A 16,840-nucleotide genomic window follows, 5' to 3' on the forward strand; every position below is an offset into this window, starting at 1 on the left:
CGACTACGAACACTAAAATTAGCCATAACCCAGAAAAATGACTACAAACACTTAAATTGGCCAAAAACTACAGAACGATCCTAAAATAGGCCAAAAACATTAAAACCACTACAAACACTAAAAATTGGCCAAAATCCATATAAACGACCCTAAAATAGGCCAAAAACCATAAAATCGACTACAATCACTAAAATTGGCCAAAAACTTATTAAACGACCCTACAATAGGCTAAAAACCATAAAAACAACTACAAACACCAAAATTGACCAAAAACCATATAAACGACCTAAAATAGGGCAAAAACCATATCGTGCGTATCTTCTTCCAAGGGAGAAGGTGTAATAAAGTACGCCTCATTGCACAATTCAAATGATACCACCTTGTTTGTTTCCCCCAACCAATGACACGTCCCATTGAAGTAGGCGACGCTATTAAAAATCCAGTAAATCATTGGCATATCAAAATCAATTTTTCTCCATGAGTTACTTTTTAGACTATATATCTCCCAGAATGGGTCCGGCATCATAACATCTTCCATTTCCAAATCGTCCAAAGGATTTTCATTAACCATAGTATAATCCACATGTTGAATGATTTTATAGTCATCTCCAATATGGTCATAGCCATATCCATGAGGAAAAATTTGAGTTGTAAACTCAGGTATAAACTCAGCATGACCAAGAGGTATCTGAATTATTTCCTCAGTGACAGGGTTCCATAATACAGTAGTTGTTGGAACTCCATGATGGTCATAGATACAAATAATGCCATTAATAGCAGAACCAAGAACACGAATAGGAGCAACGCCGATGTTTGGAATTTGAAATGAAGGTGGCAAATCCAATTTCACTTTATTCTCAAACTTATCTCCAGAAAGCAAATAAATGTTCCAATCAGAAGGACCCATAAACTGGTTTACAACGAGACCGGAATCGTGGTAGTGCGGATGAGATTTGGATAAGAGATTGTTGCGGAACAAATTCATGAAATTAGGGTTTTGAATTAAAAGAGACCATGATTTACGAACGCAAGAAAAACGCTTAAGAGATTTAATAGGAAGTTTAGAGAGAATAGAAAAGGAAAGGTCATCAGGTATATAGTTACTACTACTAACCTTCTTCTTCTCAATTGTAGTTGCAGCAGCCATTGATAGAGAGTTCTCCAGCTTCACAATAACAGAAGTGGCTGGCAGTGGTAAAGGGTTTCTCCTTCATATGTCCATCGAAAATTATGAAAAAATTTCTTTTTTTTTTTTCTTTCCTTTTGTGAATCAAATTTAGTTATTTAATTATTTTAATGTCCTACTCTCATTTTTTTTATTTATAATAAGTCAGGGATCGAACTCAGGACCTATATTACTCAAATCATTCATCACTAGACCAAACGTAGTTGTTTTACTACCATCTTAACTTAAGTGAAGTGGATACTTTTTCTTTTTCTATCTTATATATAAAAACATTAAATTAAATTTGATTTGCGTCTCATGCGAAAATTCGATTGGCAATACAAATCGTTAGTTGGTTCAGTGGTGATTGGTGTTGAACTCGGTAGGGAGGACCGCGGTTCGATTCCCCGCAATTACGATCAGAGGGGTTTGAAACTACTTGATGTCAGAACTGACACCCGGACCAAATTAAACTGGTGGCTTCTTATTAATCCTTCCTAGTGAGCTCAATTGGTAAGAGATTTCAAAATATAGACAATTGACAAAATTATGCTTATGTGTTCATTTTATTCAATACATATTTGTTATTATTGAATATATACTTAATTGGATTGATTATCCATTAGTTCCTTTTATTTTTTCAATTTTTAAGATTTTCACAAGCATATTTTTATTTTTATAACAATTTAATACATGACAATTTTATTGGGGAGACCAGATCCTCTACGATGAATGGATAGTCTAACTACAATAGAGGGTGTGCAAAGAAATGATAGAGTTAGTAAGATCAAAAGTGACACGAGTCCCATATTGCTGAAAGCTACCTAGAATCGAAAATGGACCTTCCGACGGCCCAAAAGCAAAGCAAAAAGTTCCATTATTATCCACCGCATACAAATAACTCTCCTTCGGCAATAACCACATTTTCCCGTCGTTCACTTCAAACCCCATCATCGGCAACTCTATCGTATTCTTAGTCGTCAAACTATAACATGTGTCAAATGGATACAACGCCTTTGCACGTTCCAAATGTTGAGTCTTCGCCACAAAAGCATCGCGTACTGCATTATAAGCCTGAGTCTCCAACCGGGTTATAATAGTCCCCGTACTCACAATCATTCCCCCATTTCCATATGGATCAATCGTGAACGTTGAATTAGGAATGGTGATCCTTTCACTCCCCACGCTAACCCCAGTGAAACCCACATAGTATAAACTCTCCATCTTAGGGTTTTTCAACAACTTAGCTTTAAATGAATTATCATTATTATATGATGATGATGATGGGGAGTTGAATTCCAAAGTCGCCGATGAGTATACCCAATTACGATCCACCAAACAATATGACATTGATGATACATTGATACGAGATAGGAACGAGAAAGGCCCGCGACCCAGCCCAAATGTTCCGGCAGAGCCCACAAATGCACCTTTGTTTGAATGACCACAACCTAATGAAACCCTATTGACCCATCCAGAGCTTTCAAACGATATCGTTTCATTTACGAAAATACCGGCAGTATATGAATCGTCGTTGTAGCTAATTTTGTATTTACAATACCCGTCAACACTACAAGAAGAATTTTTAAGTAGATTACAACGTTTTGTCTCGCATGAAATTAGGGTGTAAGAAGAGGACAATGATGGGTCAAAAATTGAATCGGGTTGTTCATAACAATGTAAACATGGCTGACATTGAAGCCAAGTCACATCAGTTTCAATGTCGAAAATCATGTAGAAGAATTGTGGTGGTCGTCCCACTCCAATTTTTACTATGTAATCATTGGTTCCATGTGTTATGCCGGTAAAAACATCCCCCGATAAAAACTCTGGCTGGATCTTTGATCGGATTCGACTAACTCGGGTTGAGTCATGTTTGAGTCGAGTTAGGACTAAACTGCGATAGTCCAGCTTGTGTTGAGGATGAGCAGTAAAGAGAGATTCAATTGGGTATAATTTGAGCTTAAAGGAAGAAGAAGAAGATAATGATGAAAATTGTGTTTCTTCTTCTTCTTGATGATGAAAGGGGAGGACTTGACGGATTTGATGAATTGCGGATGTGACGTTGAAAATAGAGGTTGTGAATTCAGAGGAGGAAGTAGCATTACTAGTATGATGAAAAGGAGTAGTAAGCGAGAAAAAAAGTGAGAGACTCATGAGGAATGGAAAAATAAACAATTGGTTCATAATTAGAGCCATGATTCTATTCTGATATTCCTAGGAGCTCTTGAAATTTGTGATAGAAATCAAATAATTTTGATATAAGCATCCAACCACATTAAATAAAAAGTTTGATATTTTACTCAATATAACAATTTCGATATACACCCGGAAAAAGTAGAAAGAATTTTTAAATAATATATATTTTAAAATAATTAAATAAAATATATTTTTGTGTGTATCCTGTAAATTGAGAAGGATAAATATATGACTTCAACATTAGAATAGATTATTACTATTAATTATATATTTAATAACAAATTATTAATGATACATTTGCATATCTATAAATATTCAATATATAGATCATTTTGATATCACCTTATTTAATAGTTAAAATTAAATATTTTCAATAACATAAATATTTCCACTAATTTCTTGTGTAGGTTTTTTACATATGTAGGAAAGTTTAGGTGAGTTGTGTCTTAAGAGCTCATTAGAATTAAAACAAATCTCAAGGCTCAAAAAGTGCTAATATAGATGGTTAAATATTATTTACCAATGAATATTTTATCTTGATAACGTAAGTTGAACTCTTGTCTTTATTACAAGATATGAATCAACTTATTATCAATATATATTTGTCTTTTTGTGTGTAGGTTTTTGTCTTGTAGTGAGCACTAATTAACACTTCATGTTTAACAAAATACTATAGAAAAATATCCAAAAAGTCAAATGTTTTTAGTCTAAATCTTGAACAAAATACGTTTGACTTTTGTTAAATCTTTTTGAGTTAACGTGTTATGCACAGACTTAAATGTTGCATTTAATTTTCTAAAAGATAAAGGATTAAACAAGACAATAAAAATTCATATAATATTTAAAGCAGAACACATGATAAATGATCATATATATATATATGGGGAGAGATCAAATTACACCGGTATAACATTTTAGTAATGTTACACCGCTCAATAACGCTTCAACGAATACAAATTTTACAAAATTCACCGTTGGATTGAAAATTTATATCGTATAGATCATTCATGTTCAATTCTATAAAAATCTAAAATCATTTGATATGTTATTGAGATTGATCAAGCTTAACGGTTTTCAATAAAAACACATAAAGCGTTAATCTTGATCGGTCTCAATAACATATCAAACGATTTTAGATTTTTGTAGAATTGAACATGGATGATCTAAATGATATAAAATTTCAATCCAACGGTGAATTTTGTAAAAAAATTATTCGTTGAAGCGTTATTGAGCGGTGTAACATTACTCAAATGTTACACCGGTGTAATTTGATCCCTCCCTTATATATATATATTCTTTTGTTTTCACCACCATTATCCGGCCCACTGAATCGCCTAATCTGGTTCCGAGGTCAGTTCTGGCATCAAGTGGTTCCAGCCTGACAGTCTCTTCCCGATCACAGTTACTGAGGATCGAACTATGGTCCTCCTTACCAAATTCAGCGGTGATCGCCACCGAACCAACTAACGATTAATATATAATAATTTAATCACACTAAGATCATTTCGAAAAATATTTTATACTGTTCATGATTTAAAAAAGAAAAGTTTGATAAAAAAAATTAAAAAATAGAGAAAGTAAGTTTTCCCCTCTCCTCCAAAAACCAACTGGAAAACAAAATTTGTTTTATACATATTTTTCTGTCATGTGTTCTAACACTTGCCTATTATAAATCCAACGAGACCGCGAACAAAATTATACAATACTATTATCCAAATCGGGTGTGACTAAAAAATCAAAATAAAAGCCCCCAAAAGGCTTTTTTTTTTTTTTTTTGTGATTCTGGTTGTCATTTGTGGCAAAAGTTAATATGCATAAGGGGATGTTTATGCATGGTGCATAAGCCCAGAATTACTCGCGCGCCCCCCAGCCCCCCCAAAGGCTCGCTATCCCCACCCCCTTTCTGCTGATGCACACGTTTTGTTTTTATTTTTAGCCCACTAGGCCTGAAAGCCCATATTGCTACGCGCGCCCCCCAACTGTTACGCCCTCCCCACAATTGCTACGCGCCCCCCCCCCATTTTCTAGCCCCCCAATTTCTAGCGCACCCCCCAGGTTTTTTTTTTTTTTTTAGATTTCTAGCGCACCCCTCAGAGTCGAATTTGAACGGCAATGAAGAACGTATGAATTAGAATCGAATTGGGTAGCTTGGTTTTTCTTTTTGTGATGAGGTTTTTTTTAGTGATAAAATATTTGTGTTTTTGCTGAATGGAGACAAAGTAGAGTGATTAATTTTTATTTTTTTTTATAATTGTTGAGTGATTATTGGTTAGAGAATCTTGAGATGTTAATTTGGTTCAGTAATAGTAATAATAATGAAGGAATATTATTTCAATAATACAATAAATTCAATATTAAAAACACAATATTGATTTCAATAAACACATAAAACCATTTTATAATACAAATGGTTTCACTTTTTAACTCTCTGAAACCATTTAACCAGCATAATGGTTTCCAGGATTTTTAAAACCATAAAAACACAATATTGATTTCAATAAACACATAAAACCATTTTATAATACAAATGGTTTCACTTTTTAACTCTCTGAAACCATTTAATCAGCATAATGGTTTCCAGGATTTTTAAAACCATAAAAACACAATATTGATTTCAATAAACACATAAAACCAATTTATAATACAAATGGTTTCACTTTTTAACTCTCTGAAACCATTTAACCAGCACAATGGTTTTCAGAATAATTGTAACGAAAATTCACTGTTCATCTTCTCTTACGCGAAACAGTGAAAACGTGATCACTGTTCATCCGCGATCACTGTTCATCTTCTTCACCTTCTCTCACGAACTCACACCTTCTCTCACGAACTCCGATTCCAATTCATCTCAGAAATTGCAAAACTCCGATTCCGATTCTGATTCATCTCAGAAATTGCAATTCGTTCTCGTTTTCGTTTGATTCAAGAGAATCAATTTGTAAGATTCCGATTGGAAAACGAAGATAGCGAGAGCGAAGAAGATTGAAGAGCTTGCAGCGGTTACAGCGATGATGGTTTGACATGATTTTAGTTTAAAACTATCTACTAAAATAATTAACCATACATAATACTCTGAAATTTATCTCTAATCAATAAAATAAAATAAAATTCAACCAATCAAAATTAAAAGCGTGATAAAAAAAATCTGAGGGGTGCGCTAGAAATCTAAAATCTGGGAGGGTGCGCTAGAAATTGGGGGGCTAGAAATTGGGGTGCTAGAAAATGGGGGGGGGGGGGCGCGTAGCAATTGGGGGGAGGGCGTAGCAGTTGGGGGGCGCGCGTAGCAATATGGGGGGCACGCTAGAAATTGGGGGCTAGAAAATGGGGGGGCGCGTAGCAGTTGGGGGGGCGCGCATAGCAATTATGCACGGTGCATAAGCTTGGGCTTATGCACCTTAACCGGACCCGTCATTTGTGTCATGCCGATGAATATATATTTAATATATTTGATATTTATCCTATATCTTACATAAAATAATCAAATTTTTTGTTACTATACATGAAGTTTCCACAATTGTTTGTTGACTAATCTTTGTTGGAAACATGGGAGATACACAAGATGAGTTCTATTCTTTCAACCGATTTTTTTTATATGTAAGAATAAAAATTGAAGTTGTGAACATTTGATTAAAATGTCCAAATTCTACACCATTTGAATCGATCAATTGTTAGTATAAAATCAATCAAACGGAAGCATGGTTTAACTCTACAAATTTGTACGTGTCTTAAAAATCAATCAAAGGGTAATTCGCATGTACATTTGTGCTCCTACAAATATACATACAACCTTCTCACAATAATCTCTATTTAAATTTTAATATATTTTTTGTCCCATACATTTTCGCTATTTGCATGATTAGTTCTTGTTGTCGAGTTCTAATAAGGTGAACAGTCAGTTCGGTACACCGGTACATATCCACATAATATGTGTACCAAAAGTAGGAATATGTGATAACTCTTTTGCATAGAGAAGTCCAAAACTGGCAACTATCAAATAAATAAGTCCATGATATCAATATGCTCTAATTAAGATAAGAAAATACAAATTTCTTGACATCTCTCTTTTGTCTAGTTTGCACTCTTTTTCATTAGACTTCTATTTTAATTGTACCCGCATATGTGACTCAGTAATAATGCCAATACATTGCATACATGAAATCACAATCAATTATTATTATAACATTTTACTTAAGTGACTGCGAAGTCACGCTTTTATGTGGAAATTAATGTTCTCTCAAGTTGTTTAAAACATATAATAATCTTTATAAATGCCACTCTCCACACCAACAATTCTTATCATAGAAACATTAAAACTAATTCCTTAGTTATTTCCTAATCAGCAGCAATGTCACTAAAATCACAAATCTCAATCCTGTCCTTAATCTTATTAGCACTAGCAAATGGTTTAAATGCTGGCAAGATTGTAATCTATTGGGGCCAAAATGGCAATGAAGGCACATTAGCTGAAACTTGTGCCACAAGAAACTATGAATATGTGATCATGGCTTTCTTACCAACCTTTGTCCCAACTCAAACTCCAATGATTAACCTAGCTGGTCATTGTGATCCAAAGAGTACTAATGGTTGCATTGCCCTATCCTCTGACATCAAATTTTGTCAATCCAAAGGCATCAAAGTATTGCTCTCTTTAAGAGGAGACAAAGGTAGCTACCCACTTGAATCCACACAACAAGCAAGCCTTGTAGCTACTTACCTTTGGAATAACTTCTTAGGCGGAAACTCGACATCTCGCCCTCTCGGCCCTGCTATTCTGGATGGCATCGATTTTGATATCGAAGGAGGTTCGACTAACCAACACTGGAGTGATCTTGCTAGGTTCCTTAAAGGGTATAATGGGAAAAAAATTTACATAACTGCAGCTCCCCAGTGTCCATTTCCTGATGCTTGGTTAGGAAATGCACTTACAACAGGACTTTTTGATTATGTTTGGGTACAATTCTATAATAATCCTTCTTGTCAATACATTTCCGGAGAAATTAGTACTTTTGAAGATGCATGGAAGAAGTGGACATTAGATATACCCGTTAAGAAGATATTTTTAGGGCTACCGGCTTCGCTAGAGGCGGCCGGGAGTGGATTTATACCTATTGATAATCTTACTTCAATTGTGCTTCCAACTATTAAGGGCTCTGATAAATATGGTGGTGTTATGTTGTGGTCTAGGTACTATGATGTTCTTAGTGGTTATAGTACTTCCATTAAGAGCTATGTTTGAAATCTAGTTACTTGTTAATGTTGTGAATGTGAATTATATGTGTATATAGTTCAGGATGTAACTTTATTTGTATTTCCATTATGTATTAAAAATTCGTTATTTAGCGATCGATTTAGTAATCAAAATATTTGTCTTTGTTACAACTGATTATTCAGAAAATGGTTAATGTTAGCAACTGATTTAGAAACCAATTTGACATTTTCAGTCTCTAAACCAATATCTATGTTATCTACTAATCTATACGTCCTCCATGTTTTTTCCAAGTATAGTTTTGCTAAACCAATTTTTTTTTTTACAGAAAACAAACTTATATTTGGTAAAAAAAAAAATTTACAAAAAAACTTTACATTGAATTTGGAATTGTTCAAAATTGATTGAAAATTTGAAATCGATCGCTAAATTATCTAGTTTTAAAAAACAAATTCAAAAATCAATAAATTTTGAATACTAGGGAGCTTCTACGGTACATCTATCAAATTTCAATGTACTGGTACATTAGATCAAATAATTATTAAATTAACGATTATTTTATGAATCAAAACACTATTTGTCAATTATTGTATTCCATAAATGACAATTTCATAAGAAAAAATACGAGTTCAATGTTTTATAAGCATTATGCTAATTTTTTTACATTTTTTCGTAAGGATACATGTTAAGCTATCTAAAAGTAGGAATTTAGCATTTAATGATACAAAATATTTAATATTTAGATGCTTCAATGATACGAATTTTGACCAACCTTAATAGAAATTCATTTACACCACAACTATTTACTAATAGAAGGAGGAGGCTTTAGAGCAATGCTCTTCAAGTATTTGGGAGATTAGTTTAATTAGATGGAAGTGTTTTATTGTTTTAGTTAGTTTTTATTTTTTATAATTGTTTTAGTTAGTTTTGTTAAGCGAAAAAAGGAAAAGTAGATTAAATGAAAAAAGAAGTGCAAATACTCGGTCAAACTACACAAAAGCTTAGAAATTCGTTTTGAGTAAACTGTCAAATATCCCTTGAAATTTTAAAATTCGTCAAATATCCCCTGAAATTTTAAAAAGTCAATCAAATTGCCCCTGGCGTGGACTTGACTGGTAGTGTCAGGGGGCAGTTTGATTGACTTTTTTAAATTTCAGGGGAGGTATTTGCCTATTTCCAAATTTCAGGGAGATATTTGACGAATTTTAAAATTTCAGGGGTATTTGACAGTTTACTCAATTAGTTTTACAAACAATCAAATCAAACTACAATAAAAGTGGCTTAGAACCAACCCTTAAATGGGAAATAAAAAAATGAAGGAAACACACATTTATAACAAGCACAATCCAACGAACAATATACGGGTGCGAAATCATATTGCCAAAGGTGTTGTGTGTGAATGATCACAAGCATCAAACCAGAGACGAAACCATACGAACCCGTATCTACAAAATAAAAGTATCAATTTAGTCTCAACAAAATATGAAAGTACCAATTTAGTTATGAAGAGTTCAACAAACATGGAAAATACAAATTAAAGAAGAGTTAAAAATGTACATACTTTTAAATTTGTAGAGACCAAATCATCCAAAAAAATTGTTGACAAATATATGATCACCGAACTACTTAAAAAAAATGCTAGAATTTTTTATAAGAGGAAAAAATGTTTAATTAAAAGTGATAGAAGAATTTGAATAGTATGATAGAGATCTTGAGTTCGATGTTCAACTTTATTGTAAATAAAATAAAATAAATAAAAAATTAATAGAAAATTATGGATGATGTATTGAGAATGAGAACTGTTTGGCCCGCAACTTTACTAGGTTGGAATAAACCAATTCACCCCACACTTAATTTGACCATATACCTATTCCAATCTAACTAAGTACGTGGAACCGTCCTACCCCAATCACCCATCATAAAGACTATGTCAACACAAATTGACATGCACACCTCACAACGGTACAATTGACCTAGTGGCCAAATATTTGTCTTCATGCATCCAAAATTCTTCTAAAAAGATATTTATGCATGGATATGCTGCAGTAATAAATGCACGCAGTTACACGCTGTAATCGATCTAGGTCATTGATTTATCATCGGACGGTTTATATTACATATACATTAAAATAATCCTGACCATTGATTGACATCCAACGGCTGCTGCTGTAACTGCGTCAACGCAGTTACAGCAGGAAATCTGCTTCCTTTATGCTACTACTATGTATCAGATTCTCCACTATGACTGGATAGTCAAAAGTGGGATATGTTCTTATTATGAAAAAAAAAGGGAAAAAAACCACAAAATCATGCATCCTCCAAAACTTCTACATATTAACTCTTAAACACACTAAATAATTTATCCACTAATTAACATCCATACTTTATTATTTTCACCTTTTTTTCCATACAATTCGTACATAAAACAATTGTTTTTCACTAATTAATTAGTTAAGTTATTATTTTATATTTTTAACAATTGTTTTTCACTAATTAAATAGTTAAGTTATTATTTTTTATATTTTTAACAATTGTTTTTTACTAATTAACACGCTATTCTATTAAATAATAATATTATTTACTAGCTGTCTTGGTTTTGTACAAGAATTAAAGGAAAAAAAACAACTAATTGTGTTGTTTAAATAATAATATAAAACAAATTTAGAAAAACTCTATAACGATGGCTTCATGGTCAGAACAATTAACATTCTATAATCATATCTTTTTCCCTCATGTGTTATAATCATATCGTTATATAAATATTGTTTAAAGCCAACGAAAATTTGTCGTGCAAGAATAATATCGACCAATAATACATAAGAAAAGTCTTATTATATGAAACTAATTTACCACATTAATTGATAACAATATAAATATCTAGAGCAACTTCTTTTGACCCTTTTAAGGAGATTAAGGAGAGATGGTATGCTTATCAAACCAAAAAAAAGGAGAGATGGTATGTACATACAATATCCTTCACTTGACGTTGTACATATGCTATAAGGGGAGTTGGGATCTCACCGTTGATAAGGACTTTTTTTTTTACAAATAAAAACAATATTCATTCATTCAAATTGTTAGATTACATCAATCAAAATCATTACATATTCAAAATCGCTAAAAACTAAAAAAGATGAATATGCGAACAAGCTCACAACATCCAAGTTAATAGCATAAAATGACTTTAGCTTTAAGCCTACAATTGATATGACGAAATACAAATGTTCGGAGTAGTCATGCCCCCGGATCTGCAACGTTGAAGACGCTTGAGTCACTGAATCTATATTGGATATAGATCGAAACAAATCTGCAAATCTAAACAAAAGAAACACCGTACAAAGATGAGACTCAAAAAAACACCGTACAAGACAAGACTCAAAACAAACACTATGTATTTAAGTAAAAACGTAATTTAAAAAAGGATCAATAGGGGTGATTTTGGATCAAAATTGATCATAAACCACCCTTCTCTAATGGATGGACAAGAAAATGAGCAAGAAAAATTAGGATTTTTTGAGCTGCGGCTAAGAAATTAAAAGAGGCGAGACCATTGATAAGGACTTAAATACCACTTGTTTTTGGCTTGGAACGTCAGGCGATATATGATATATAATATATAATATATTTATAATAAATAAGTTTTTATTATTTATAAATTTATTTTAATTATGTAAAAAAAATTATATATTACTTCCTACACAACTCTAATGGCAGAGCAATTGAAAAACTAATGGAAACAATCTTCTGTATACACAAGAAAAATCACGCGAATTAGACAAAATACCTCTAGAAGCTAATGTTGTCCTCGTCAGTAATTTCTCTAATTATAATCTCCACCCAAAAATATCTGCTTTCTACTTAATATTATTCTTCTAAAGTTTCTTAACAGCCGCCAAAACATTCGAATGAATAACATCTAAATTGTCTAGCTTGCTTTAATAGAACATTATAACAAAAATTGACAGAAAAATTAATTTCATTCAAATTGTCTATTAGCACTGTTCGAATTCAAACAAACATCAGTTAATAGTACATGTAGCTTTGACAATTGTTGCCCTTCCTGAAATCTCAAAATATCATGTCATTCCCAATTCCAAATTGGGCCTTCAGAACTATTTTTCAATCTCCGCAATCATCACTTCCTGACACACCTCCTTAGCAAATAATAAATAGATGATTATATAAAAGATTAATTTGTTTTTTTTTTTTTACGAAAAAAGATTAATTTGTTGGTGTGTTGTCTTTCAACTCAACTTTTTCTATATTTTTTTTTGGACATAGTTGAACACGACTTAATAAATTTGTAAATATAGTAATTTATATTGAGCGCTGTCATTGTACCGTTATTATTATTATTATTATTTATCCACCAAAAGATGAATCATGAATTGAATTTTATAGACAAATCAGCTGGATTAAGGGGACCCATAAAGCAAAAAATGCTGGAAGTTGAGGTGCATATATAGGAGACTTTGTCGACGAGAACGTGTAATCCAATTATTTCTTCTTAACTTTCAATTCTTTCCAAGGGGAACAATATTGGTATACACCTTTTGAGGATGGAGTAATACCTTCAAAATATAATAAGTGAAAATTCTTTCCAAATGGAATGTACTCTTGTCCTTATTTTTCTTAACTACCAAAAGCGAATTTTCTGATCACAGCCCACTCCCACTTTTAACACCTGCTTAGTAAATAATAATTTCATTGGGTAATATTTTATTTTTAAAATAGATTGTATTTCACCGATCGTTAGTTAGTTTAGTGGTGATTGACGCTAAATTCGGTAGGAGAAATACATTTTGATTCCCCGCAACTGCAATTGGAAGGGGCTGAAACAACTTTTGATGTCAGAACTGACTTCGAACCAGATTTAACTGGTGGTAAAAGAAAAAATAAAATAAAATTGTATTTGCATATAGGTGTTGGCTTTTCCGTGAAGTATAACTTGATACCATAAATAAGGTAAATTCTAATATGGACCACTTCATCAAGTGGTTTATGGTGGACCAATCATGAATAACATTATAACGAATACAAATTTTACAAAATTCACCGTTGGATTGAAAGTTTATATCATATAGATCAACCATAGAAAAATTGAAAATAATTTGATATGTTATTGAGACACATCAAAATTAACGGTTTATTAAATAACATAAATCTTGATGGGTCTCAATAACATATCAAATGATTTTCAAAAAATTTTAAAAAATTTATGGATGATCTATACAATATAAACTTTCAGTCCAACAGTAAATTTCGTAAAATTCATATTCGGTAGATCATTTGTCCACAGTGGACCACTTGTGAAGGTGGTCCACCGTAACATTAGCCCAAATAAGATACCTTTTTTATAGTAAACATGTTAGCAACGACTCTTGTTTTGTATTTATTTTTCAATGTTGACGAGTGTATCATTCATGATCATAAACATCAATTTATAGAAAGGACCCTGCTCCACTAGGCAACACTACTACAACTACAAGTGCTTAGGTTAGTATGAACATGATTGACACAAGAAAAAGAATTTGAATTTTTTTTTTTCAAAATCTTTTTAAGTTAAAAACAGCAGGTAAAAAAGACCAAGTATAAAATGGATAGAGAAAGATAGACTCAAAAGATTTTATATCGGTTCACCATTTAATCTTAGGGCTACGCTCAATTGACACCTCTAAAATATGCATAATTTTAATAATAATTTTACTTAATAAATTTTGTTTATCAGTCAAGTTTCATTTCCTTTGTTTTGCATTTATAGGTCTAAATGCATGAACAAGTGGAAAAGTGTCTAATTTATGCTTATTTTGATGACTTATTGGCTAAGCATTATTTTTATGACAAAGGGAATGCTTCCGTAATGAAGGATAAGTGGAAATTGAATGTCAAAAAAATTAAAATCGTGTATATAATGGCCATTTTGGTCGTTAACATTTTCTTTAAGGATGAAAAAACCAAAGATTAAAGGTCAGCAGGCTTGCAACTCCGTCAATGAATCCCTTTAGGGTGTTGCAGTTCTATCAGAAGTCAGAACCCTATTTGTTAAAAAAAAAAGATTATTTACCAAATTTAAATATGGAAAAAAAAATGTTTCTATAAAGATTCAAACTATTTTTACAATAATATTTTCTAATCATCTGTCAAGTCTATCTCAACTAATAATGCTGATATTTTTAAACAATTTAGGAGTAAACTTCATAAACGATTTTTTTGACAGACGTTTATAAATGATGTGACTAATAAAATACACATTTGTGAATTTATTTGTAATTTTAATACTGTCAAGAATTTGTTATACCACTCTTTGCTCCACCATTCTCCGCTTTGGGGAATATTTTTCCTCCATCCCCATCCCCGCGGATCCCCACACTTTTCGCGGAGATCTATCAACCTTTAAAAAGTATCAAATTTCTATTATTTTCAATCAATAGTTGTAAAAAAAATTAATAAAGTTTAATTATAAAATAAATAAAAAATTAATATATATATATATATGGGAAAGGATCAAATTACACCGGTGTAACATTTGAGTAATGTTACACCGCTCAATAACGCTTTAACGAATACAAATTTTACAAAATCCACTGTTGGATTGAAAGTTTATATCGTATAGATCATTCATGTTCAATTCTATAAAAATCTAAAATCGTTTGATATGTTATTGAGATTTATCAAGATTAACGGTATTCAATAAAAACGCATAAACCATTAATCTTGATTGGTCTCAAAAACATATCAAACGATTTTAGATTTTTGTAAAATTGAACATGGATGATCTATACGATATAAGTTTTCAATCCAACGGTGAATTTCGTAAAATTTGTATTCGTTAAAGCGTTATTGAGCGGTGTAACATTACTCAAATGTTACACCGGTGTAATTTAATCCCTCCCCTATATATATATATATATATAAACAAATGTATACACATATCGTGTAACAATATAATTAAAAAAAAATTATCAAGTACTTAAATACACATTATAAATGTTATTTTAATAAAAATTTTGTGGACGGAGTCTCCGCGGGGCGGGGGATAAAATCTTGTTCCCATCCCCAAACCTCTTTCGGGGAAACTTTCTCCTCCATCGCCACAGAAAAAACTCCCATCTTCAAATCCCCAAACGAGGCAATCCATGTGAGAATCCTCATTTACGGTTGAAATTGACATCCCTATTCTATAAATTGATGATAAAAGTCACAAAGTAAACTGTCAAATACCCCCTGAAATTTTAAAATAGGTAAATACACCCCTGAAATTTTAAAAAGTTAATCAAATTGTCCCCTGACACTACCAGTCAGAGTCCACGACAGGGGGCAATTTGGTTGACTTTTTAAAATTTCAAAGGAATATTTGCCTATTTCCAAATTTCAGAGGGATATTTAACGAATTTTAAAATTTCAGATGAGTATTTGACGGTTTACTAAAAAAGCCACGTATAAAAGATGTTTTGCAACTTTACATGTGTTTTCAATGAAAAAAATAAAATAAAAGAACTTTACATGTGTGTGGTTCAGGATGAATGGATTAATTTCCACAATACTACTACTGTTTTTGTAATCTAATGACTAAAATACGCTCTAATCTTTCTAATCATTCTAAATTTCTAATGAATCCCTGTCCTACTACTAACCGTTGTTATTTAATGATTGTACTTCTTCGTTTTTAATTATAAAAAAAATCAACTTTTCAGATTTATTAAATAACTAATTTATCTGCTCTATATTATAGACCAAATACATCTTATTGAATGAATATAAAAAGTAGAATTTTTCTTATAAACTAATTTAAAAATTCGTGCATTTGCATGAATCATTGACTTTTATTCGATATTTAAGTTTGTCATTATATTATGATAGAAAATTTATTTCGAATGAAATATTTAAAAATTTGTTATATAATATTGTTAAGATATAAGTAAGACTATTGTACTATTTTTTTGTAAAACTTATCTATACCTATATATATAAAAGATACAAAAGTTTTAGTGTCGACTTTTCATAATACAGAAAATACCCTTGATTTTTTTTAGTAGCAACAAAAATCTTTTAATAGCAAACTCACCATAACATAAGTCACATTTTTTTAGCAACAAAATCTTTTATTAAAAAATTCACCATAACATAAGACATTTTTTTTTTACATAAGTTAGACACATGGCAGGCGCGAAACACGTCTGTCTGGCTCGCTAATTAAATGAATAAATTTAATTATAATTATCAATCATTAATTATCGAATTTTTTATGTATCCGCCACAAATAGAGCTGT

The 16,840-nt window shown here is 31.7% G+C and overlaps 3 protein-coding genes across 3 annotated transcripts; 1 reads left to right on the forward strand and 2 right to left on the reverse strand.

The window, feature by feature from the left end:
• Nucleotides 1–286: 286 nt before the first annotated feature.
• Nucleotides 287–1,250, reverse strand: LOC123896096 (F-box/kelch-repeat protein At3g06240-like). Its single transcript, XM_045946536.1, has 2 exons — nucleotides 1,115–1,250; nucleotides 287–910 (listed from the first exon to the last, which is right to left on the reverse strand). Exons 1-2 carry the CDS (start codon nucleotides 1,145–1,147, stop codon nucleotides 287–289), a joined length of 657 nt encoding a protein of 218 aa, XP_045802492.1. The 5' UTR covers nucleotides 1,148–1,250.
• A 656-nt stretch (nucleotides 1,251–1,906) lies between these two features.
• LOC123895556 (protein ASPARTIC PROTEASE IN GUARD CELL 1-like) lies at nucleotides 1,907–3,364 on the reverse strand. The gene is made up of 2 exons (XM_045945973.1): nucleotides 3,059–3,364; nucleotides 1,907–2,992 (listed from the first exon to the last, which is right to left on the reverse strand). Exons 1-2 carry the CDS (start codon nucleotides 3,362–3,364, stop codon nucleotides 1,907–1,909), a joined length of 1,392 nt encoding a protein of 463 aa, XP_045801929.1.
• A 4,345-nt stretch (nucleotides 3,365–7,709) lies between these two features.
• On the forward strand, nucleotides 7,710–8,649 carry LOC123898696 (hevamine-A-like). The gene has a single exon (XM_045949711.1). The coding sequence runs from the start codon at nucleotides 7,710–7,712 to the stop codon at nucleotides 8,598–8,600; it is 891 nt and encodes a 296-aa protein (XP_045805667.1). The 3' UTR covers nucleotides 8,601–8,649.
• Nucleotides 8,650–16,840: the final 8,191 nt, after the last annotated feature.

This window comes from Trifolium pratense, linkage group LG7, assembly GCF_020283565.1.
Source record: "Trifolium pratense cultivar HEN17-A07 linkage group LG7, ARS_RC_1.1, whole genome shotgun sequence".
Classification (NCBI taxonomy): Eukaryota; Viridiplantae; Streptophyta; class Magnoliopsida; order Fabales; family Fabaceae; genus Trifolium; species Trifolium pratense.